Source organism: Eimeria maxima, genomic scaffold (genome assembly GCF_000499605.1).
Source record: "Eimeria maxima Weybridge genomic scaffold, Emw_scaff140, whole genome shotgun sequence".
NCBI lineage: Eukaryota > Apicomplexa > Conoidasida > Eucoccidiorida > Eimeriidae > Eimeria > Eimeria maxima.
In genome coordinates this window covers 11,394-28,963 of record NW_013564369.1, presented here as the reverse complement: position 1 = coordinate 28,963, position 17,570 = coordinate 11,394, and the positions used below count along the sequence as shown (strand labels likewise).

The following is a 17,570-nucleotide window of genomic DNA, read 5'->3' as shown; positions in this document are numbered from 1 at the left end:
TATATTCGGGCTGAGCTGGTGGGTTCATGTCCCCACTTCACACAAACTTACTAACATCCCGCCGATTATGCTTCTCCGATGCCCTCGACACTGATGGATTTATACCTCATTAATGGCCATCATTGCAATAGCTACACTGGCGGACTTGTGTGAGATTAATGTGCTGCTTTGTATACGACAAAAAGTCTAGGAATACTGGAAGGAAAAAGTGTCATTATCCTCCACCCTAGGTAGGAAACCTGTGGGGATGGTCTTAGCCCGCGAATTGCTATTCAGCTATCCATTACAACACGAGTGAATAGAGGCTTGGACGTCGGCTGAGGGCAGTAGCGCGCTGCATTACAGTCAAATGAGGTGTGTTAGAAGATCCAGAAGGGCCACTGAAATCAGAGTCCTTCTCCAGCTGTAATGTGTACACAGCGGCTCAAGGGTCTGTAGCTGGATCCTGGTGCATTGAGGGTGTGGTTCAAAACGTATGACACTGAGACTTCTGCTGCATGATAACCATAAAAGTGATGCACAATCAAGATCTATGTCCTGACTGCACCACACTGTAGACAAATCTAGATAATTCACTTGATTCTCATGATTCTCATTAACCAGAAAACCCAAGCGGAAACGATGGTTATGCTTGTAGGCATACCATGCTACACAGGGAGCGGAGCATCCAGGAAGCACAGTTGGTTGGATAAGACAACTACCATTTCCTACGTAAGGACATTTAATTAACGAAAAACAAAATATTTACAGGCGGGACATGTAAGCTTTTAAAGTAAACACATGCGTTATTTTTAGCACAACGACCAGCTGCAGCCATTGTTGCTCCAGCCCTTCAGTCCTGTTTACTACCAGCCCACCCTGCAGAAAATTTCGTGGCCAGTAGATGGTATGTATAAAAGGCTGCAAATATTTGAAGGACTTCCAAACTGAAATTTGAAAAGTTCAGTAGCGTTGGGACAGACGTCAACACTGCAGCTCTGGCTGTTGCTGTGACCAGCGGCCTGTGACAAGCAGGCAAGAAACGTGTGTTACACTCTTTCGTCTCTTCCCGCCTTTCATCATGGGTGAGTTATACTAGCATCTGACAGTGGCGTTATCCCCTGCAGGCATGAATGTAGGACGGGCAGCAGTTCGTACCCTCTAGGCCGACTCGTGATTTCACATTGCGTGTCTCTGGCAGACAGTAGCGACTGGCTTTGTTAACACTGCAACAAAACCAGCATTTTGCTGCGTGTGGCTTAGGGGAGGAGGGGGCTTGGGTCTCAGGAGGGGCTACAAGCCGCTTCCAGGAAGTACTGTTAAGCGGGGGCAGCAAAATGCTGCAACAGGCGACGGAATTCCTAGGGGAGGGCCCCAAGCCTTTGCGTTTCCTTTGCTTTCTTGGTGAGAAACAAAAACATGAGCTATATCACAGCTTCTATACTTGCATTACGACCCGAAGAGAATACCCGTAAAACGGCTCAGGTTTGTTTGGCACGTGCTGTAATATTTGGCTCTCGTCGAAGTGCATGCCTGCTCTTTGGAATCAATTGACAGGGGGCGTTATGACTTTGTTAACTTCGGGCCTAGCTTGCATCAACATTTTCTCTTTTCTCACGGAGCCCTCAAACTATATTTTGCAGCTGTACTTAATGTAAGCCAACACCTATACATTCTACGTAGTTGTATGTCCTTAGAGAGTCCCAAGCATTGACGTTATTCATGCGCGCACTCTTTTTCTCATAGGAAGTAATTGTTACGTAATTTCTGAATGTAAGCATGTCTGTGATTTTGTTGTCAGCAGAAGAGATATACGTAGGTGGCGAAGTGGAGGTGCATCCACAGTGTATAGGGTTCTCGACAGAGTTGATTCCATGCCGTGCTAGTTCTACGGCTTGCATGCTTGTTGCATTGCGACTGCAGTTTATTCGGGATGCTAACGATGGCAGTGGAGGCCAAGGACATTCCGCCCTTGGAAAGGATGAGACCCTTCTTCTTTTCCTGGTTCCGATTTCTTACTGTACCAGGAGGGAAGGGATGCTTTTATATCTTTTATGGTGAGATTTTCCCCCCGTAAGTGCATGAGTCCTACTTCTTGCTGGTTGATTTCTGTGTCGGACGGTGTATGCCTCTGCCTCGATGTATGCCTATACGTGTGTTCTGTACATCGCGCTCTTTGCTGCTGTTATGCCAACAATCCATATATTTAACTTGTACATCCAGTACACGAAATATGCGTACTCGCAATAATTTACAACTTCCTCAGGTGTATGCTTCTTCGGATTGTTGCGCTGTTGAAGGATCACTGTCGCTGTCTTTGTGGAGGAGCTCTTTCGTCCTAGCCCTTGTGGGTGAGTTGGATCATTTAGCCTGTGCGTTGTTCGTATGCTAGCCTCCCTCGTCTATCCTGGCCTCTGTAGTAGCCAACGTGTGTCGACAGCTTAGTTGTAGTGAATCTGCTATCTATCTATAGTTGATTTAAGGGCTGTGTGCGTTGCAGGCATATACACAGCGAGCATGGGCGTTGTGTGCGTCCTCGTACACTTTGGTATGAGACAGGAGCTGCAACAACACGGGATAAGCGTATCGGTAGGATAATGTGGTACACCGAATGTTTTAGACAGAGGCTGTCAATTCATTTTGACGCAGTGCGCATGCTATTTGTGCACTGCACTTGCGCGTAACAGCGCCTCCACCATTCCTGTTTCTCTTCGTTTTCCTCCAGTATCTTCTCCGTGAACACTGTTGGCTCGTGACTATCCATCTGGTGTTGTTGGTGTTGTTTTCTTACAACCAGTAATTTGTTGCCTGTGGCTCGTCATGCCATGCAAACTGGAATTTTGCTGGTTTTGCTCTTGGCCATACTTATTGCCACTGATGTTTCCATTCGATGGTTTAGTTTGTTTTCGGTATTTTTATTGTTTTCGTGCATGCTTGCAGGAGAGTCCAGGAGATGAGGTGTCCTTGGGCCAACCCATTGAGCCCGAGCATATCGCCCCACCGGCCTTCTAAGATTGTCTGCATCCCGATGATGCTATTTTTTTTTCAGTAAAATGCAGTGGCATTCGAAACGGCTATCGCAACAACTATACGTACATTTTTTTAACAACCGTACTCGTAAACTATCCGTTTTAACTTCCAACAAAGCCATCTCAACTCTTGGCTAAACACCAAACTACCTCAACGAACCCAACTAATCGTCTTGATCTGAATCATTACCCTAAGGTGGTTTTAGATATTCAGTTTTTTGGTATGCCCCAGTACTGTGTAGGATCCCTGTAGGGGGCTGTATAGGATCCATGTAGGGGGCAGATGGTAGTCAGTTAGGTTAAGGCTTCCTGTAGGATATAATATTCGTGTGGACTTTACTGTTGAGGGCGTAGGGCTCAGTGCATTGGACAAGGCATAATTTGGGAACCTACCGCATACAGGAACTACGGAGTTCAGGACCTTGCCGAAACGAATGTGGTCAGGGAAAATCATTGAGTTGGTTTTGGCGTTAAAAAGGTTTTCTGGCTTTGGAAAGCTTTGGACCGAGAAGTACTTTGCGCCGATAATGCCTTAGTCATGTTGAGGGCTTGGGGTGGAACGGGTGTAGGCCTCATTTATGTGACGTTATTGCTTCTTGTTGGCCCATTGTTACCGCCGGAACAAATGCGGAACTACGAGAGTACACGCGCGTACGACAAATGTAGTCTGCTCGTTATTTCCACACTGCTATGGAGCTATTAATTGTGTAATCGCTGGAGGGTACTGCTGAGGCAGTCGGTGTGACGGTTGCTTGGATGTGAATTTTCCGGAAGTAGACGGGTATTATTAATCTACGTAGAACGTATATGTATGATTACGATGACTGACCCGTCATGCTAGGCAGGCCACAGCTTGCCGCCTGGGGGGCGGCTGCTCACAGGACGGGGTATGAAGCGTCGTGAAACTGGAATTAGGGGTGAGAGAACACCTTCATATACGGTCAGTATATCCTAAAATTCCAATTTCATGCATTTTAGTCAATAAAACGAACGAACGTCTGGCTAGTGCCTCTTGCTGTAGACAGTGCTTCTACTGCCGCAAAGCTGCGCCGACAGACAAAGGTTACACTTGTGGACTTACATAATCACCAGCGTTTCCTTGAAGTCTTCATTCGAGCATGCTTGAATATCTGTAGTATAAGAAACTAATGCCTGGGGGAAGGTAAAAACGCCATTTTCACTTGCTTTTGGTGTGATCGCTACCTCCACCGCCAGCCCCGGACACTGGCCCCTGTGCGTCTTGGGAGCACCGCATGTCGTGTATCTACGAAGATGCGTATTAAAGAACTTCACCTTGCATATACATGCACGGTCTGGCTCCTTGCATGTGGCTTTTCGCTTTGAGAATCGGCGCTCCTAAGTCCCGCAGCACCGGAGCTTCGCATGTTTACGTCGAGTGTCCGAGGTTGGCGGCGGCAGTGCTGCCAAATAGGCAGAACCAGCGGACAGTTTTCTGCGTACAAGGTCGAGCTTAGAAAGTTTCGGCTACCCCTGCTTGCAGAGGGTGTGCACCGTGGTTTAGGGTAATTACTGTATGCTGCACGGGGTATGGGGCATGGGGGGAGCCTTTGTTGGCGTTCTCTTCCGTCTTCTTGAAACCTCCCATATGCCTCTGGTTTTGCTTCGAGCTGAGGCAGCTATACCGTAAAAAGTTCATTTTCCATTGCAGACTGAACAACTAGTTGTCGCATGCGTGGATAAGTCGTTCACAATCCACGAGGCACAATTAACGAGAACCAAGCAATTTCAAGTCATCTAAGCGGAAGAAGCACACAATAAGGCAGCCACAATGGCACGAAAACAAAAGCCAAGCCTACCATCTCCAGGAGAGGCCTTGTACCCTCTGGATGGGAACCCGGAAAAGGCCTGTGTTGTAAACACGAAAGGCCTAAAACTCACTATCTACGCATGGCGCGTGCAGAAGCCTAAAGCAGCAGTACTGTTTATTCATGGTGTACAAACTCATGCGAGGTTCGAGTTTCTCAGGCATCTCTCACCAGAAGAGCCGGACATCGCGTTGCCAGCAGCTACTGGGGGAACCACAACTGCAGCAAACGGAGCATCGGCAGCATCAGAAGCAGCAACTCAAGGGGTAGGAAAGGATTCCTGCGGTTCAAAACAAGGCGAAAGGCAGTACCTTCGTTGGTGCATATACGAGGGGAGCTGGGTGCAACAGCTGAATAACGCAGGCTGTTCTGTCTATGCGGGGGACCTTGAGAGTTTTGGGCTCTCAGAGGGATGGAAAGCCCGCCGCTGTAGCGTTGAACGCCTTGATGACTTGGGATGCGATGTGATCAGCTTCGCTGAGTTCGTTGCTGAAGATCTAAGCAAGCAGAGCCAGCAGAATAGTGACAATCATATGCTTCCGCCGATTTGCCTCGTGGGTATTTCTATGGGCGGCTTCTCCGTCATACGGGCACTCGAACTCATGGGAGAGAGAAATCATTGGCTGCTTTTGCCTTCTGGTGTACATGCTGGTGGTATTCCCGTTCCTGTTGCAGAAGGGGCTGCAGCAGATGGGAATGCGGCAGATGGGGCTACACCAGAGGGGGTCGTTGCCCCTCCTACTACTGCCAACGGGACTTCGCATGGCGCTTTGGCTTCTCAACGGGCTCATATCGTTGCATGTGTAGGTTTGGCGCCGATGCTGGCCATCGAGAAGGCAAGTTCTGGTGCATTTAACAGAGCAATAGCTAAAGTAAGCGGAGTTCTCTCCAAGGTCACTCCGCACGTTGGCGCTGTTAAGTTGCCCCCCGCACGGCTGCGCTGGGTTGACGTGCAGAAGGATGAGGTAAGGACATGACTAGAACTGCCAGTACACCCGGTAGCACCCACAGCAGGAACACGCGGACAGCATGAAACACACACAATAGAGTGCAGACTCCTTCTTCACGATGCCCACGTTGAAGCACACAGGAGGCAATCATCACCTACTCTGAGTTTGCTACATTCAGCCTTTTAGCCTGCTTGCCACACAGCTTAGCGTTTGCGAAGCTAGGTATATTGCCGCCGGAAAACGTCCTGTGCCTTTCCCTATGGAACTAGTGGCAGCGCCAGTTACAGACTTTCCTGCCGACCGAACTACAGTGCATTTTCACACGTGTTTTCACACGTGTTTACACGTCTTTGGCTAGCCATACGCCAGCTAGATACCAAGCTGGACGGGTAGCTGCTCTGCCGACTTACCAAACAAGCGCAGGGCGTGGATATATGTGTAACTAGCTATTCTGTACGTAGCCGTTGTGTGCGGATTGTGCAGGACCCGTTGGTAACCTGCCCTTTGAAAATCCCATGCCGGATGGCAGCTGAAGTGTTGACTGCAGTCCCTCGCGTGCATGCTGAAGCCAAGTCTATCCCCCAGCATATTCGCCTTAAAATCATCCATGCAAGAGAAGACTCCATTGTAGAGCCACAGGTGAATACTTTGGAGCTACGGCAGTACAGATGCAGCAACTGCCACGGGCCACCGACTGCAATAGCCACACAGGAAGGATTATAGGACTGCAGTTGGTGTAGCCGCCTATCTTTTGAGGCATGCTTGCCATGAATTGCATCGGTTGCATCCTAAATATCATAATTATTCCTCGCTGTTCGTACTAATTCTTGTTATTTCAGGGTAGCATTCGTTTTATAAACGAGTCCGCTACGCACATCACCGAGCGTCAGCTGCAAATCCTCGAAGGGGAACGGGGGCACTATCTCGTCATCGAGCCGGGAAACGAAGAAGTTCTCAGAGCTATCAAGGAATGGTTTAAGATATGTTAGTAACAGTAATCCAGAATAGCGATTGTGCGAACAGCTGCATGCTCCAACATATACGATATGTGGAGCGACAAGCACACTTATCAATAGTTATTATTTATGGTGTATTAACTACAATCGCAACCCCAGAATGAATAAAAAGGCACATACCACGTACGTCATTTACTCGTGGTATTGTAGGTAGTACTAGACTACATACTCCGTATCCATATGCCCAGGATCCGGTGGCGCAGCCTGATCCGCTGTCAAGTAGGAAATTATATCTACGTGTAGTCGAAAGATTTTGGTTGAAAGGATTATTTTCCAGAGATAAGTTCCAGTGCCATCAAACGCACTTAACCACTCATGGCCAGTATCAAGCCGAACCCAATGTGACCGGCGCTATCTGAAGCCATAGCCCAAACTTTGGGTATGAGGTTCAATAGCACAATTGCACACAAACCCCTAGCACTGCACGCTGCAGCAGGAACAGGCGAAGGCGTCAGTGCCTTAGTTGGTGCGTTTTATGTAGTTTCACCTGAGTCGCTCCGGCTGAAACGTCATTTGATGGCCGTCGCCCCACTGATATAGACTGCACGCACTTGCTCTCACACCTATTCGTACTTTTGTGCCTGTTTGTGTTGATTTGCCCTCATCCAACTGCTTGTCTGTTCCGATGTGTCTGATTGTTTGCGGTGGTAGGTTAGAGCGTGCTCTCGTGCATACGTTCCTTGCATGACTCTGCAGTATGCTCTGTACCTGTTTCATGGCAAAGCAGAATTGGCATTAAAACGCTGTGCTTATATGTGCACGTTTGTACCAAAATTCGTAGCTCCTTGTCTGAAGCGCACAGAAGAAAGCTCCCCACACCCCTATGTGGTTTGGTATGGCGGTGCTTATGCATGTTCGCATGCATCTGTGGGGTTGGGGTTTGATGCATGAGTGGTGGAAAGCCACACCTGTCTCCCTAAACAAAGCGACACATCTAATATTGTGTTCCTTACGTGCACGCTTTCATAGCGAACAATTGCTGGACTGGTCTTACACCTTCAAAGGGAGGCGGAGGCCTGCTCAGCCTGAAACTAGGCGCATTTGGAAAACCCAATCCACAAAGCAAGCTAGCGATCGAGAAAAATTCATCAAGATTCCTGCGGGCAAACACGGTAACAAGCTTGAGGCATCTTTCATCGCCCGCAGGAATTTACACCTACATGGTGTACAGGACGTCTAGGCTGCGTCTATATGTTCATATCTATAGGAACTGAGTGTATGTGATAGTGGAGATACTGTAATATCGTGGGAAGCCCCTGAATATTCGGAGGCTTCCTGGGGCAACCGACAAGAACGCCTAGAGATAGACAGCGACAATGGCTACTAGGGTGGCCATTCAGATAAGGAAAACGTTTAGATGAGCTCTACAGTTCTTTGTTTCTCGTCGCTGCAGCTAGTTATCTGCTATCTCCCTAGTACGGCACCCTGTTCGTTTGTCCCAAGGTCCATATATGTTGGCTGCCAGGTCCAAAACAAGCCGAATGGATCCAGAACAGCTTAGGGCTCCCCATCCGCTAGCTACCTGTCTGCCGAGAACTTTATTGACAGATGGTGACGGACGGCCTACCACTGAGGGCATATGCTGGGTGCGCCTTGCTGATTGCATCGCTCGACAGAGTGCAACTTTTTGCATTGAAACTGACGAATATTGGCACCAAACCTACCAAGCTCCTTTCCTCTACCCATTTTTCTACCCTTTGTTCCTGACTGGTAGAGCGTCACCAGCATCTGTCTTAACACGAACACTGCGCACAGTTCGAGATAAGCGGAGGTGACAGATATACTGCAGGCAGCCCTCAGTGAACTCCTGCAGCTCATGAGTACTGTCGCCTCACAACTAGACTTTCACTTAACATGTGATTTGCTGAAACTGGAGAAAGGCAGAATGACGGTCGTTTTGACCAGAAGGAGGCTGTTGGGAAACGTGGGAACAGCAACTAGACAGTTCGAATAAACTGGACTATCAATTGCCCAGCAGGTACCCTCAACCCATGGGGAGAAACAAAAATATATCTAGTAAAGAAAATAGACCGTGAATAGGTGAGGAGAAATTGAGTGTATTGGGGCGCGGGCAGCGCCTGCAAGAAAATCGTGAGTCCCCTATGGACAACCAAGAGTATTCTGCACACCCCGCCTAATCCATCCGTCTAGAAGATGTACCAGCGGCTCCTTTTTTTATTCATAGGGCCTCATGGGAAAGCCTAACACTGACTGACACTATCTCGTCTCCCTTCCTACGTACGCCAGGACGACGGTCCAAACATCGCACGGTCCGCCACAATAACCGGTTTGGAAGGATACACGAATATATCGCATTTCCACTCTATATAAGGCTACTGAAAGTCGAAATGGAAGACTTCGTATATTGCAAACACAATATTGACTGCGCAGACATGGACTCCACCGCAGCTGACCAATGAAGTTTGCTGCTACGCTTGGGAAGCAGCTGAAAAAACTGGATGGTATGCTAATTCAATATATGTATGGAGGAAAAATTCCTCAACATTCTATAGAAAGCGGGTACTTTTGAACAACGAACAATATACAACCTCTCCCCAGGAAGGCGCTAACAGTACGTCGCTTGCACGCCTCCCTGCTGCCTGATGAGCTCAAGGAAGCTGCACCTATCGTTCAGCATGTGAATACAAAATCATGCCAAACTACACGTATTGGAATTAACGAGATATTTTTATTTATTATACGGAAAGAGGGAAGGCCCACTGCTACTTGGAGAGCGACTGCCTACGGACCGTGTGTGATCCGTGTGCAAGCGTCAAGGGGCTGGAAGATAGAGGGTGAACTAGAGAAGGAAGAACGTTTCATTGGGTGTTAAGAGTATATTTGGCGTTTCAACCGGCACATATTGAGGAAGTGCTATTTAGCGCAGTTCCATATGAACTGCAGAACGTGGCTACGAAAAACCGCTGACAATAGGGGACCTTGAATTTGGGTCACTCATTCAGGGTTTCATATTTTCTGGACAGATGATGTCATGGGCCAGGGGATTGCTCTTGTAACAGACATGCTCACAGAACACCTTGTTGCAACAAGCGAAGAACAACAGGGTTTGCAGTGTGCGAGGCTTGCCACCGCAGGTTTTAGTGTATCGGACTTCTCTTCAGCATCTAACTGCTATGGAAGTGCGTCGCCCTTTACGGTATCCTCCACAAAACTGCAAATCCATGTAAATGGCAGCTCCATCCCTATGATATGACGGGGAGGGTAGTGGCTGCATCAGCTGATGGAACTGCACGCAGTGGAGCTGAGGTAGCTGCCATGAGGCAGTCTTACTCTAATTTGAGTGTCGATGGAAGTTTTCCGGTAGAGGCTTGCTCAAGCAGCACTGATGAAGGCGTTAAGGAGGGGACAGTAGTGGCTGCACCGTCAGGGTCGGCCACGTGTAGAATTCACTGTCAGAGAGCTTCTGCTGACACGGCCGTGTGTAGGGAGAGAACTTCCCAGAAGACGGAAAACGCGGGACAGGGAAGCGAATACGGACGACAAGCTTGCCAGATCACCACAGCACGGTCAGAAGCATATCTTCCCAGGAAATATGACACTGCCAGCCTGGCTATATATTTAGGAAGACACTCCTCTAAACAGCCGTTTCTACAACCTATTAGAGAGCGCGTAACGAATTATAGACCGATCAAACAAGACACTACAGAGTCACGTCGTTGCATTGTCGAATATCGTAAGGTCATGTGCTGCGGAGCGGAGGATGCTTTAACATCACATACCGTAACACAAGGGTTGCCATGTAACACTATGCAGCAATGGAGCGAAGTACCGAAGCGACTTCGAAAGAAAAGGCTATGCCGTCATCCTTCGAAAACCCCAACGGCGCTTTCCAGTGGTCAGGAGAAAATTGGAGAAGCAGCTCAACTAGGCGAAACCCAAGCGAGGTGTAATGCAAACTGCAACCTGAATCCTGGCAACCTCCGCCCGAATAAATCAATTGAAGACGCGACTTTACTGCACCACGGAAGCCTTTGCGAATCTCCCATTTTCAACATCAAAACAAGGTGTTGCCCTGTCTTTGGCAGTTTCGAAAAACTGGCTGAGACAGCTGGTAGTATGCCTCTCTTCCCGTGTTCGGGTCCACTGAATATGGCTAGGCAGACCAGTGTTCTCCAGCTGCAAGGGAACGATCACCTTCCATTCAGCCGGGACCCTCAGCCTGAGCCAAAAAGGGGCGAATCAATTGCCTTCCAGGTCAACGAACTTCACTATGAAAGTTGCATTGGAAAGTTAGCTACTACGAAGGGAGCCACAAAATGGGCTCACGAAGAATACGCAGTACCCTCCCTCTACCAGACTGGATCAGCCGCCACAAAAAGCAACCGTCGAACCCTCAGCCGAATATGCAAGATTTTCCAAGCTCAGCAAATAATGAGAATTTGCTTTGGGTCATGGCTGAAATTCTGTTGGAAAAGTAGAGAATTGCGACTGCAGCAAGAACTGCAGAACTTGCGGACTCTCAAAAGCACTGCAATGAACTGTTTGCTTCGGTGGACTAGTGTGTTTGTTGCGGTTGGCGCAAGAAAAATTTTTCTGAGCTTGAGAGGACTCAGAGCTTTCGTTGTCGTCGCTTCCCACCGTCATCAAATCCTACATATTGGTAGGTGATCCGTGCGATCCACCGAAAAAGACCACTATACCCACAGCGCCTTCCGCTGAGGGAGCCGCAAGAATAGGCAGTTCTTTTTTGTGTCCCCCACTTTACTTATAGTTGCGTAACTTGGCTGAATCCTTACATTGTTTGCTGTTGACTACTATTGCTAGCAAGGGGCTGATGCTGACGGGGAGACTGAGAATTTTCGGCTATAGTTGGCAGTTCTTAGAACATTTGATGCAGCCTCCCACGGGTAGCCTGCTCTGTTTGCCGACTATAGCTGTGAAACATTGGTCTTTCAGGCTAGGTCCCACTGCAGTGTCAAGCCAAACACGTTTGTATGAATGTTCCTCCATTTCTGCTTTGAAATGTTGTGCAGTCTACAGTCGTGTGTACAATACTGCAGTCCCAGTATTTGGTTTTGGCCCCGTTGTGGGTGTAGCGACTCAGGTACACGAACGGAACATAAAGCACAGGACAGTGTCCTGCTGGCGCAAGGAAGCAGCTAAATATGGCAAGGTAGAACAGGCACGCCGCTGCTTGGAAGCTACAGTGCTCGTGAGGCTTCACCATCGTTACTGGAGCGCCTGGGTGGATCTCTTACGGCAGCGACAGAAGCTGTGCCGAGCAATTTTTACTACAACAAAAGTTACAGCCTCAGCGGCGCGAGCCATCATTGCCGATGCATTCTATGTTTTGAGGCGTGCGGGGATAGTTGGCGCGTCTTACAGTGAACGGTGAGGGTCTGGAAAACACGTCTTTGTTCTGGGAAGTATGTGTACACTTTCTGGAAAGCCCGAACTACGTCCGCCGATAGTGGAAACCAACTTCGCCATACCCACTTTTGGTGCTTGTCAAATGCTGCATGCAGCAAGCTCAGGCAAGCAACGCGCAATCGGACAATTCGGTGGATAAGGCACTGGAAAATCGTGGCCCACAGGAAAATTTTGCATCGGACACTGGTGGTAGAAGCCACAAATCGTACCACCTGGCAGGTGTGGCAAGCATGGAGGCATGCCACGGCGGAGAGCACAGCGTCAACACGACAACTCGCACATAATGCTGCAGAGTTTCTAGCAGAAAACAACATAGGGCAATGCTACCTTGCGTTTGAGGCATGGAGGGAGTATACTGCCATGCAGCTACGCTTGAAAGCTTCCACTCGAGCATTTTTGCAAAAGACGAAGAGGCGCGTCTTTGGGGAGATGAAATGGGCTTCTGAAGAAAACAGACTGCTTCGGGAACGAACTGCTTTATGCGCAAAAGAAACACGAAATCGTATATTTATATGGTGGCTAATGCACTACCGTCGTCGGAAGCGCAATAATGCAGTTTCTCAGTTGATTGCAGTTGGAGGAAATCGAACATGTGCGCATGAAGCATTTCTCGCTTGGGCTGAGGTCACGTCTCGGTGGCTGGAGGCGAAAGCTCTGCAACGTCGTAGTCTGCAAGTTTCTCACTGGCTGCGGTGGAACACGTTCGCAAATTCACGTCGGCGACGACGGGCGAAAGCAGGAGATTTGCAGGCGTTTTTACGCACTAGCGGCTTACAAAAGCTTTTTCGCGTTTGGAAACTGGGGGCACAAGAAAGAATGGCTGCTAAATTGCAAGCTTTTACTGCTTGGCAACAATATGCTACATATTGTAGGGGACTCTCCAGCTCGAAACAATCAATAAGAGCCTTGCAATGCAGAAGCATTCTTATCACTACTTTCACTGCTTGGGAAAGGGAAGCAAGATTACAGAAGCACAGTCGCAAACTAGCCAAAACGGCGTTGTGCAAGAAAACGTTGGAGGCATTTAAAACGTTTACGAGTTATAGTGTACGGGTAAGGGAGGCAAGGAAATCTGTTTGCGCTAAGAAGCATCTTGAGCTCCTTTCCAGTGTCTTTGGAGAATGGAACAAGCTACAGTGGCGGTTCCAGGAGTTAAGGCAGTTGCAGCAGCAAGCTATGAGTAAGCTGCGACAGCGGCGCATCCAGGCATGGTGGGCAGTCTGGAAACGCAGGGCAGCGACAGCAACTTCCCTTCGCCGTTGGGTACAGCAAGCAGTTGGCAGCCCTATGCAAGTTGATAGAGTGCCCTTCCTTCATGTCTCACGGCAAACTCCCTTTACAGCAGCACAAGCAGAAGAAAAGGCCGCCTGGACTGCGGATGCAGTTGTAGAGTGCCCTTTACAGTATAAGGAGACAGCTACAGGCTCATCTACAGCCAGACAAAGTGCTTCAACAAGGTTGGAGGCGACCAGCTTCCCCAGTTACAAACATATATCAAGACAGAAGATATTGCCACAACAACTGCCTGCTACCAAGAGACTCTCCATATCAAGTCCTTGCAACGAGATCCCCCAAGACATACTCATTGGCAATGAACGCGGGCTTGTGCCATCAGGTCTTAAGCCTAGAGGACGTGATGCTGGTGAAGGGAAGACGGAAAACCATTCACCGCCCCCTGTTCAGTTCCATTCTGGATCGGTTGCTCTCATTCCAACATACAACGCAAAACTGTCTACAAGTAGAAAATCCATCGCACGTCAGCGTTGTGCCTCTGGGATCATATGCACTACTAGCTTCAAGCCTGCTGCTGGCAATAGTGGTGAGTCATTCAAGAGCCACATGAATTGTAATAGGAAGGCTCTACGTCACTGCGCTGCTCATAGTTCACGTGAACTAGACAAGCGGAATGCGCTCGCCTACCACAGGGGAGGCGCGGAAGGGACTAAACAGGGACGACCCCGATTTCTCTTAAGGCGGAGACTAAAAATATGGGCTGACCAGCTGCTGCTTTTGTACTGGAAACGCAAGCTACAGCAGGTCCTGAGTATGTGGATGTTACTCGCGTCTGAGAAGTGACACCATCTCAGGGTCCCAAGTGATCGCATCCTTTAAGTTTCCAAGAGGCCTTCTGAGGACATGCTGACTACCACAAGTGAGAGTGCAGTCTCATGTGTTAGGAGGGAGTAACAAGCGGCTGTGCAGTGGTCCCGCGTCCGTCTTTGCAGTTGTCCCACTTCCATCAGTCGAAGACAACAGCTACTACGGCAGACTTCGGTACACTGTGCACTTCGCCCCGAACTCTATAGTTCTGGAACGCTTCAGCCAGCTCTCCATCCGGCCGATGTAATAATGAACGGCTACATGGTGGTGCAGTAGCTTCATTCATCAACGCAGCATCAACCCAACTGATACATTGAAGGAAAGCTGAATGCTTCTGAAGAACAAGGGAAGATTTGGGTGCACGCAAAAGCTGACTTCGGATGGCCTCTAGGGTGAGGGGCTCTACCGGCAGGTTTCTTGAGGAAACCGTGGTTTCTCGGACATTTATTGGGACAATCCTTGGATGCAGGCCTGTTGGCGTGAATTTCCAACAATATTTTAATCTATTTCTGAGGCTATGCTCTACTCTACTTAGTAGTATTACAGGTAGGGTAAGCGCTACCTTCTTGTCAATTCTTTTCTCAGTCACCATGATCCAGCCCCTCAGGGAGAATCGTAAATGCCTTCTTCAGCATATTTCTCCTCCTACACCAACCCTTTGCGTATGTTGCTGCCACTATCGATGGTGCAAGAGAAAAATGTGTTCAGGCTAACCGGCTTGTTTAAAGTTTTCCATCTATTGCAGAGATTCACACTGTGCTACAGCATCCGGCAGTTGCGATACCTTGGAACTAAGTAGGAAAACCACCTCAAAAAAATGCTAGCATTCTTAATGCTGAAGTAGGATAACACTGTGGTGAGGGTCTTTGCGCAAACTAGCTGCTGAAGTTCCGTATCGCTGGAAACCACCTTGAACTGAGGATAAAATTCGATTCACATACAACGGTTCTATCTGGCTACCGTTCATACACCAAGCTTCGTTGGTGGAAGGCTTATCTGACGTGGTTGCATGCACCTGAACATACGTACAAGTTGGTTACCAAATGCTATGGGATTGTCCCTCGACTGTGCCAGTGCATGCATCAAGCAGAGTAGTCAAACCTCTGCTTTCCGGGGGTGATAGTTCCGACTTATATAGGAGTGTTCATTGCACACGAATCACCTGCCCTGTGCGGTTTCGTTCTGCGTGCTGCATTTGCCTGTTGTTGTGTGCTTTCACTTTTATTAGTGTGTGCTGCGGTGGTTTTCGCACCCCGAATACCCATACGCTCTATATTTAAGTGGTCTCCCTGTTCCGTGTAGTCTGCTCCCTCCCAGATTTAGGAACGAACTCACATCGCAATGCATATCGGACTAGCAAAGATTTGTTCGGGAAGGGAGGCACCCTTGCTTAGATAAAGGCATGAATAACGAACACCTCTACTGTCCTGCATCATGGTGTCCGCCATATTTAGGCAGTCATCAGAGGTAAAATTCTCCCATAGGAGACATTTCCCCAGCAAAACAAGCTCTGACTGGACCGGCTACATTTAATGCACCGAAACCGTCAGTCACCTCTCCTTCGGCAGGAAAATTCATATATGCCTCGTTTTTAGTCAGGAGAAAAGGCTACAACTCTGGTAAATATTGTCCAACTAGTTGACATTGTTCACGTTTTCCTTCCAGTGTAAGCATCAGAACATCATTATGCTGTGTTTCAAGCCAAACACAGTAGGTGGTACTGTTTGTTGCCAACTGCAACGACCTAGCTCGACTGTAGTGATACTTCATTGTCGAGGTGAACGCGCTACGACCAAAGGTAGTGGAGATGGTGGAAAAGGGAAGTGCTCTTCATGAGCTAGCTGCCTCACATCCTGCCACAATGCAGACCCAACACGTCCCCATGGAAGACTCCTCACAGACGCCGTACAGGGTTTCTACATTCTTGTTGAACACTTACTTGGCCATAGTAGACAATATGCGCTCAAATATAGATACATTTACCAACAGCTGACAGACCCTGTCACACTCCCTCGCTGTGGGGATGCAGTCCCGCCGTTGCAATTTCCCTGGAAGTGCTGTGTAACACCATCTGAGGTCCATTCATGGATATGCGCAAGCAAGGAAGAATATATTACTTGTTTTTACAGGCGAAAGACTCTAAAACCTAGTATGCCTTTGTCGACTGCCACGCAACATCTGCAAGACTCGCACGCGGACCAAACCATGATCGCTGACATGGAACGCCGTGCTCATAAAACCATCATTTAAAACTTGCAGGGAGATTCTAGAAGAGCTCCGCAGCCTATTTTAATTAAACCCCTAAGAGTATCATGCAAGTAGCATCCAATATCGAAGATCAGTGCATTTCGGGATATTGGGCAGCCCCGTGGTTCACGGCGACAGAGCACAATCGTCTGCGGTTCTACGAGTGTTTTCACGAATTAAATTCAGGATGAAGTGGAGAAAAATGAGTACTCAAAGCATGTCTTTTTGCTTTTGGCTACGATAACACACTCAAGCGCACCCCTGCCTTGGCTCTGATTACGGCCTACGCCTAATGCCTGCTCACTGGTGTGCGGGCTCCTCACCGACGCAAGCACGGTTAATTGTCCTTCGTGAATTTCCCCCCAGCATAAACTAGGTTCCATGTGCATCCGGAATCCACTTTTTTATATACTGTCTTTTGTATGTGGACCCCTTCGCGTTCGGGGTTCTTCTACGTTCAGGCGCGGTGGTGTCTGGGGTCACCGACCTTCACAACACATGGGCCGCTTCTGGTTCCTGCTGGCGCCAAAATCTCCATCATATGGAGCGAATCCACAAACTTTTCCTCTCGTAGCCCTTTGCTTGCCGAAGAAAGCAACTTTCTGCAAACCTATCCGTATACTACAGCATACTGCATGCTCAGGCGGTGACTGCACATCTGCTCATCCGTCTTCTGTGCCACTCCCCAGCTCCCTTGTTTTTAAACGTCTGGCCGTACGGCTTCGCATATCCTAGGGTTTCTCTACTTAAAAAATTTGAAATTAGAAACTTCAGGAAAATCATCATAGCGTTTATGCACAGCGACAATAGCCTGACAAGAATATCACTGGCGAGGGCCGAGTTGGTTAAAACCGATGCCGGCTTGCGCCCCTAACAGTTAACCAATGAATGCTGCAATTTTCGAAGTATCTATACTACTAACGGGTGCGAACGAATGCAAACTGTGGGTTTTTCGCTCTGTGGAAACAAAGCGCCGTCTAGACAAATACCGTGGTACGAACGAGCAAACCGGAGGGAGCGAATAAAAAGTGT

General features: G+C 48.5%; 2 protein-coding genes across 2 annotated transcripts; both read left to right on the top strand.

Annotated features, from left to right (window-relative positions):
- Nucleotides 1-1,921: 1,921 nt before the first annotated feature.
- On the top strand, nt 1,922-2,991 carry EMWEY_00016980 (hypothetical protein, conserved; the record flags this gene model as incomplete). The annotated part of the gene is made up of 4 exons (XM_013479837.1): nt 1,922-2,036; nt 2,280-2,330; nt 2,480-2,568; nt 2,920-2,991. 4 exons carry the CDS (start codon nt 1,922-1,924, stop codon nt 2,989-2,991), a joined length of 327 nt encoding a protein of 108 aa, XP_013335291.1.
- Nucleotides 2,992-4,797: 1,806 nt separating this feature from the next.
- On the top strand, nt 4,798-6,773 carry EMWEY_00016970 (hypothetical protein, conserved; the record flags this gene model as incomplete). The annotated part of the gene is made up of 3 exons (XM_013479836.1): nt 4,798-5,799; nt 6,268-6,423; nt 6,624-6,773. 3 exons carry the CDS (start codon nt 4,798-4,800, stop codon nt 6,771-6,773), a joined length of 1,308 nt encoding a protein of 435 aa, XP_013335290.1.
- Between the last annotated feature and the right edge of the window lie 10,797 nt (nt 6,774-17,570).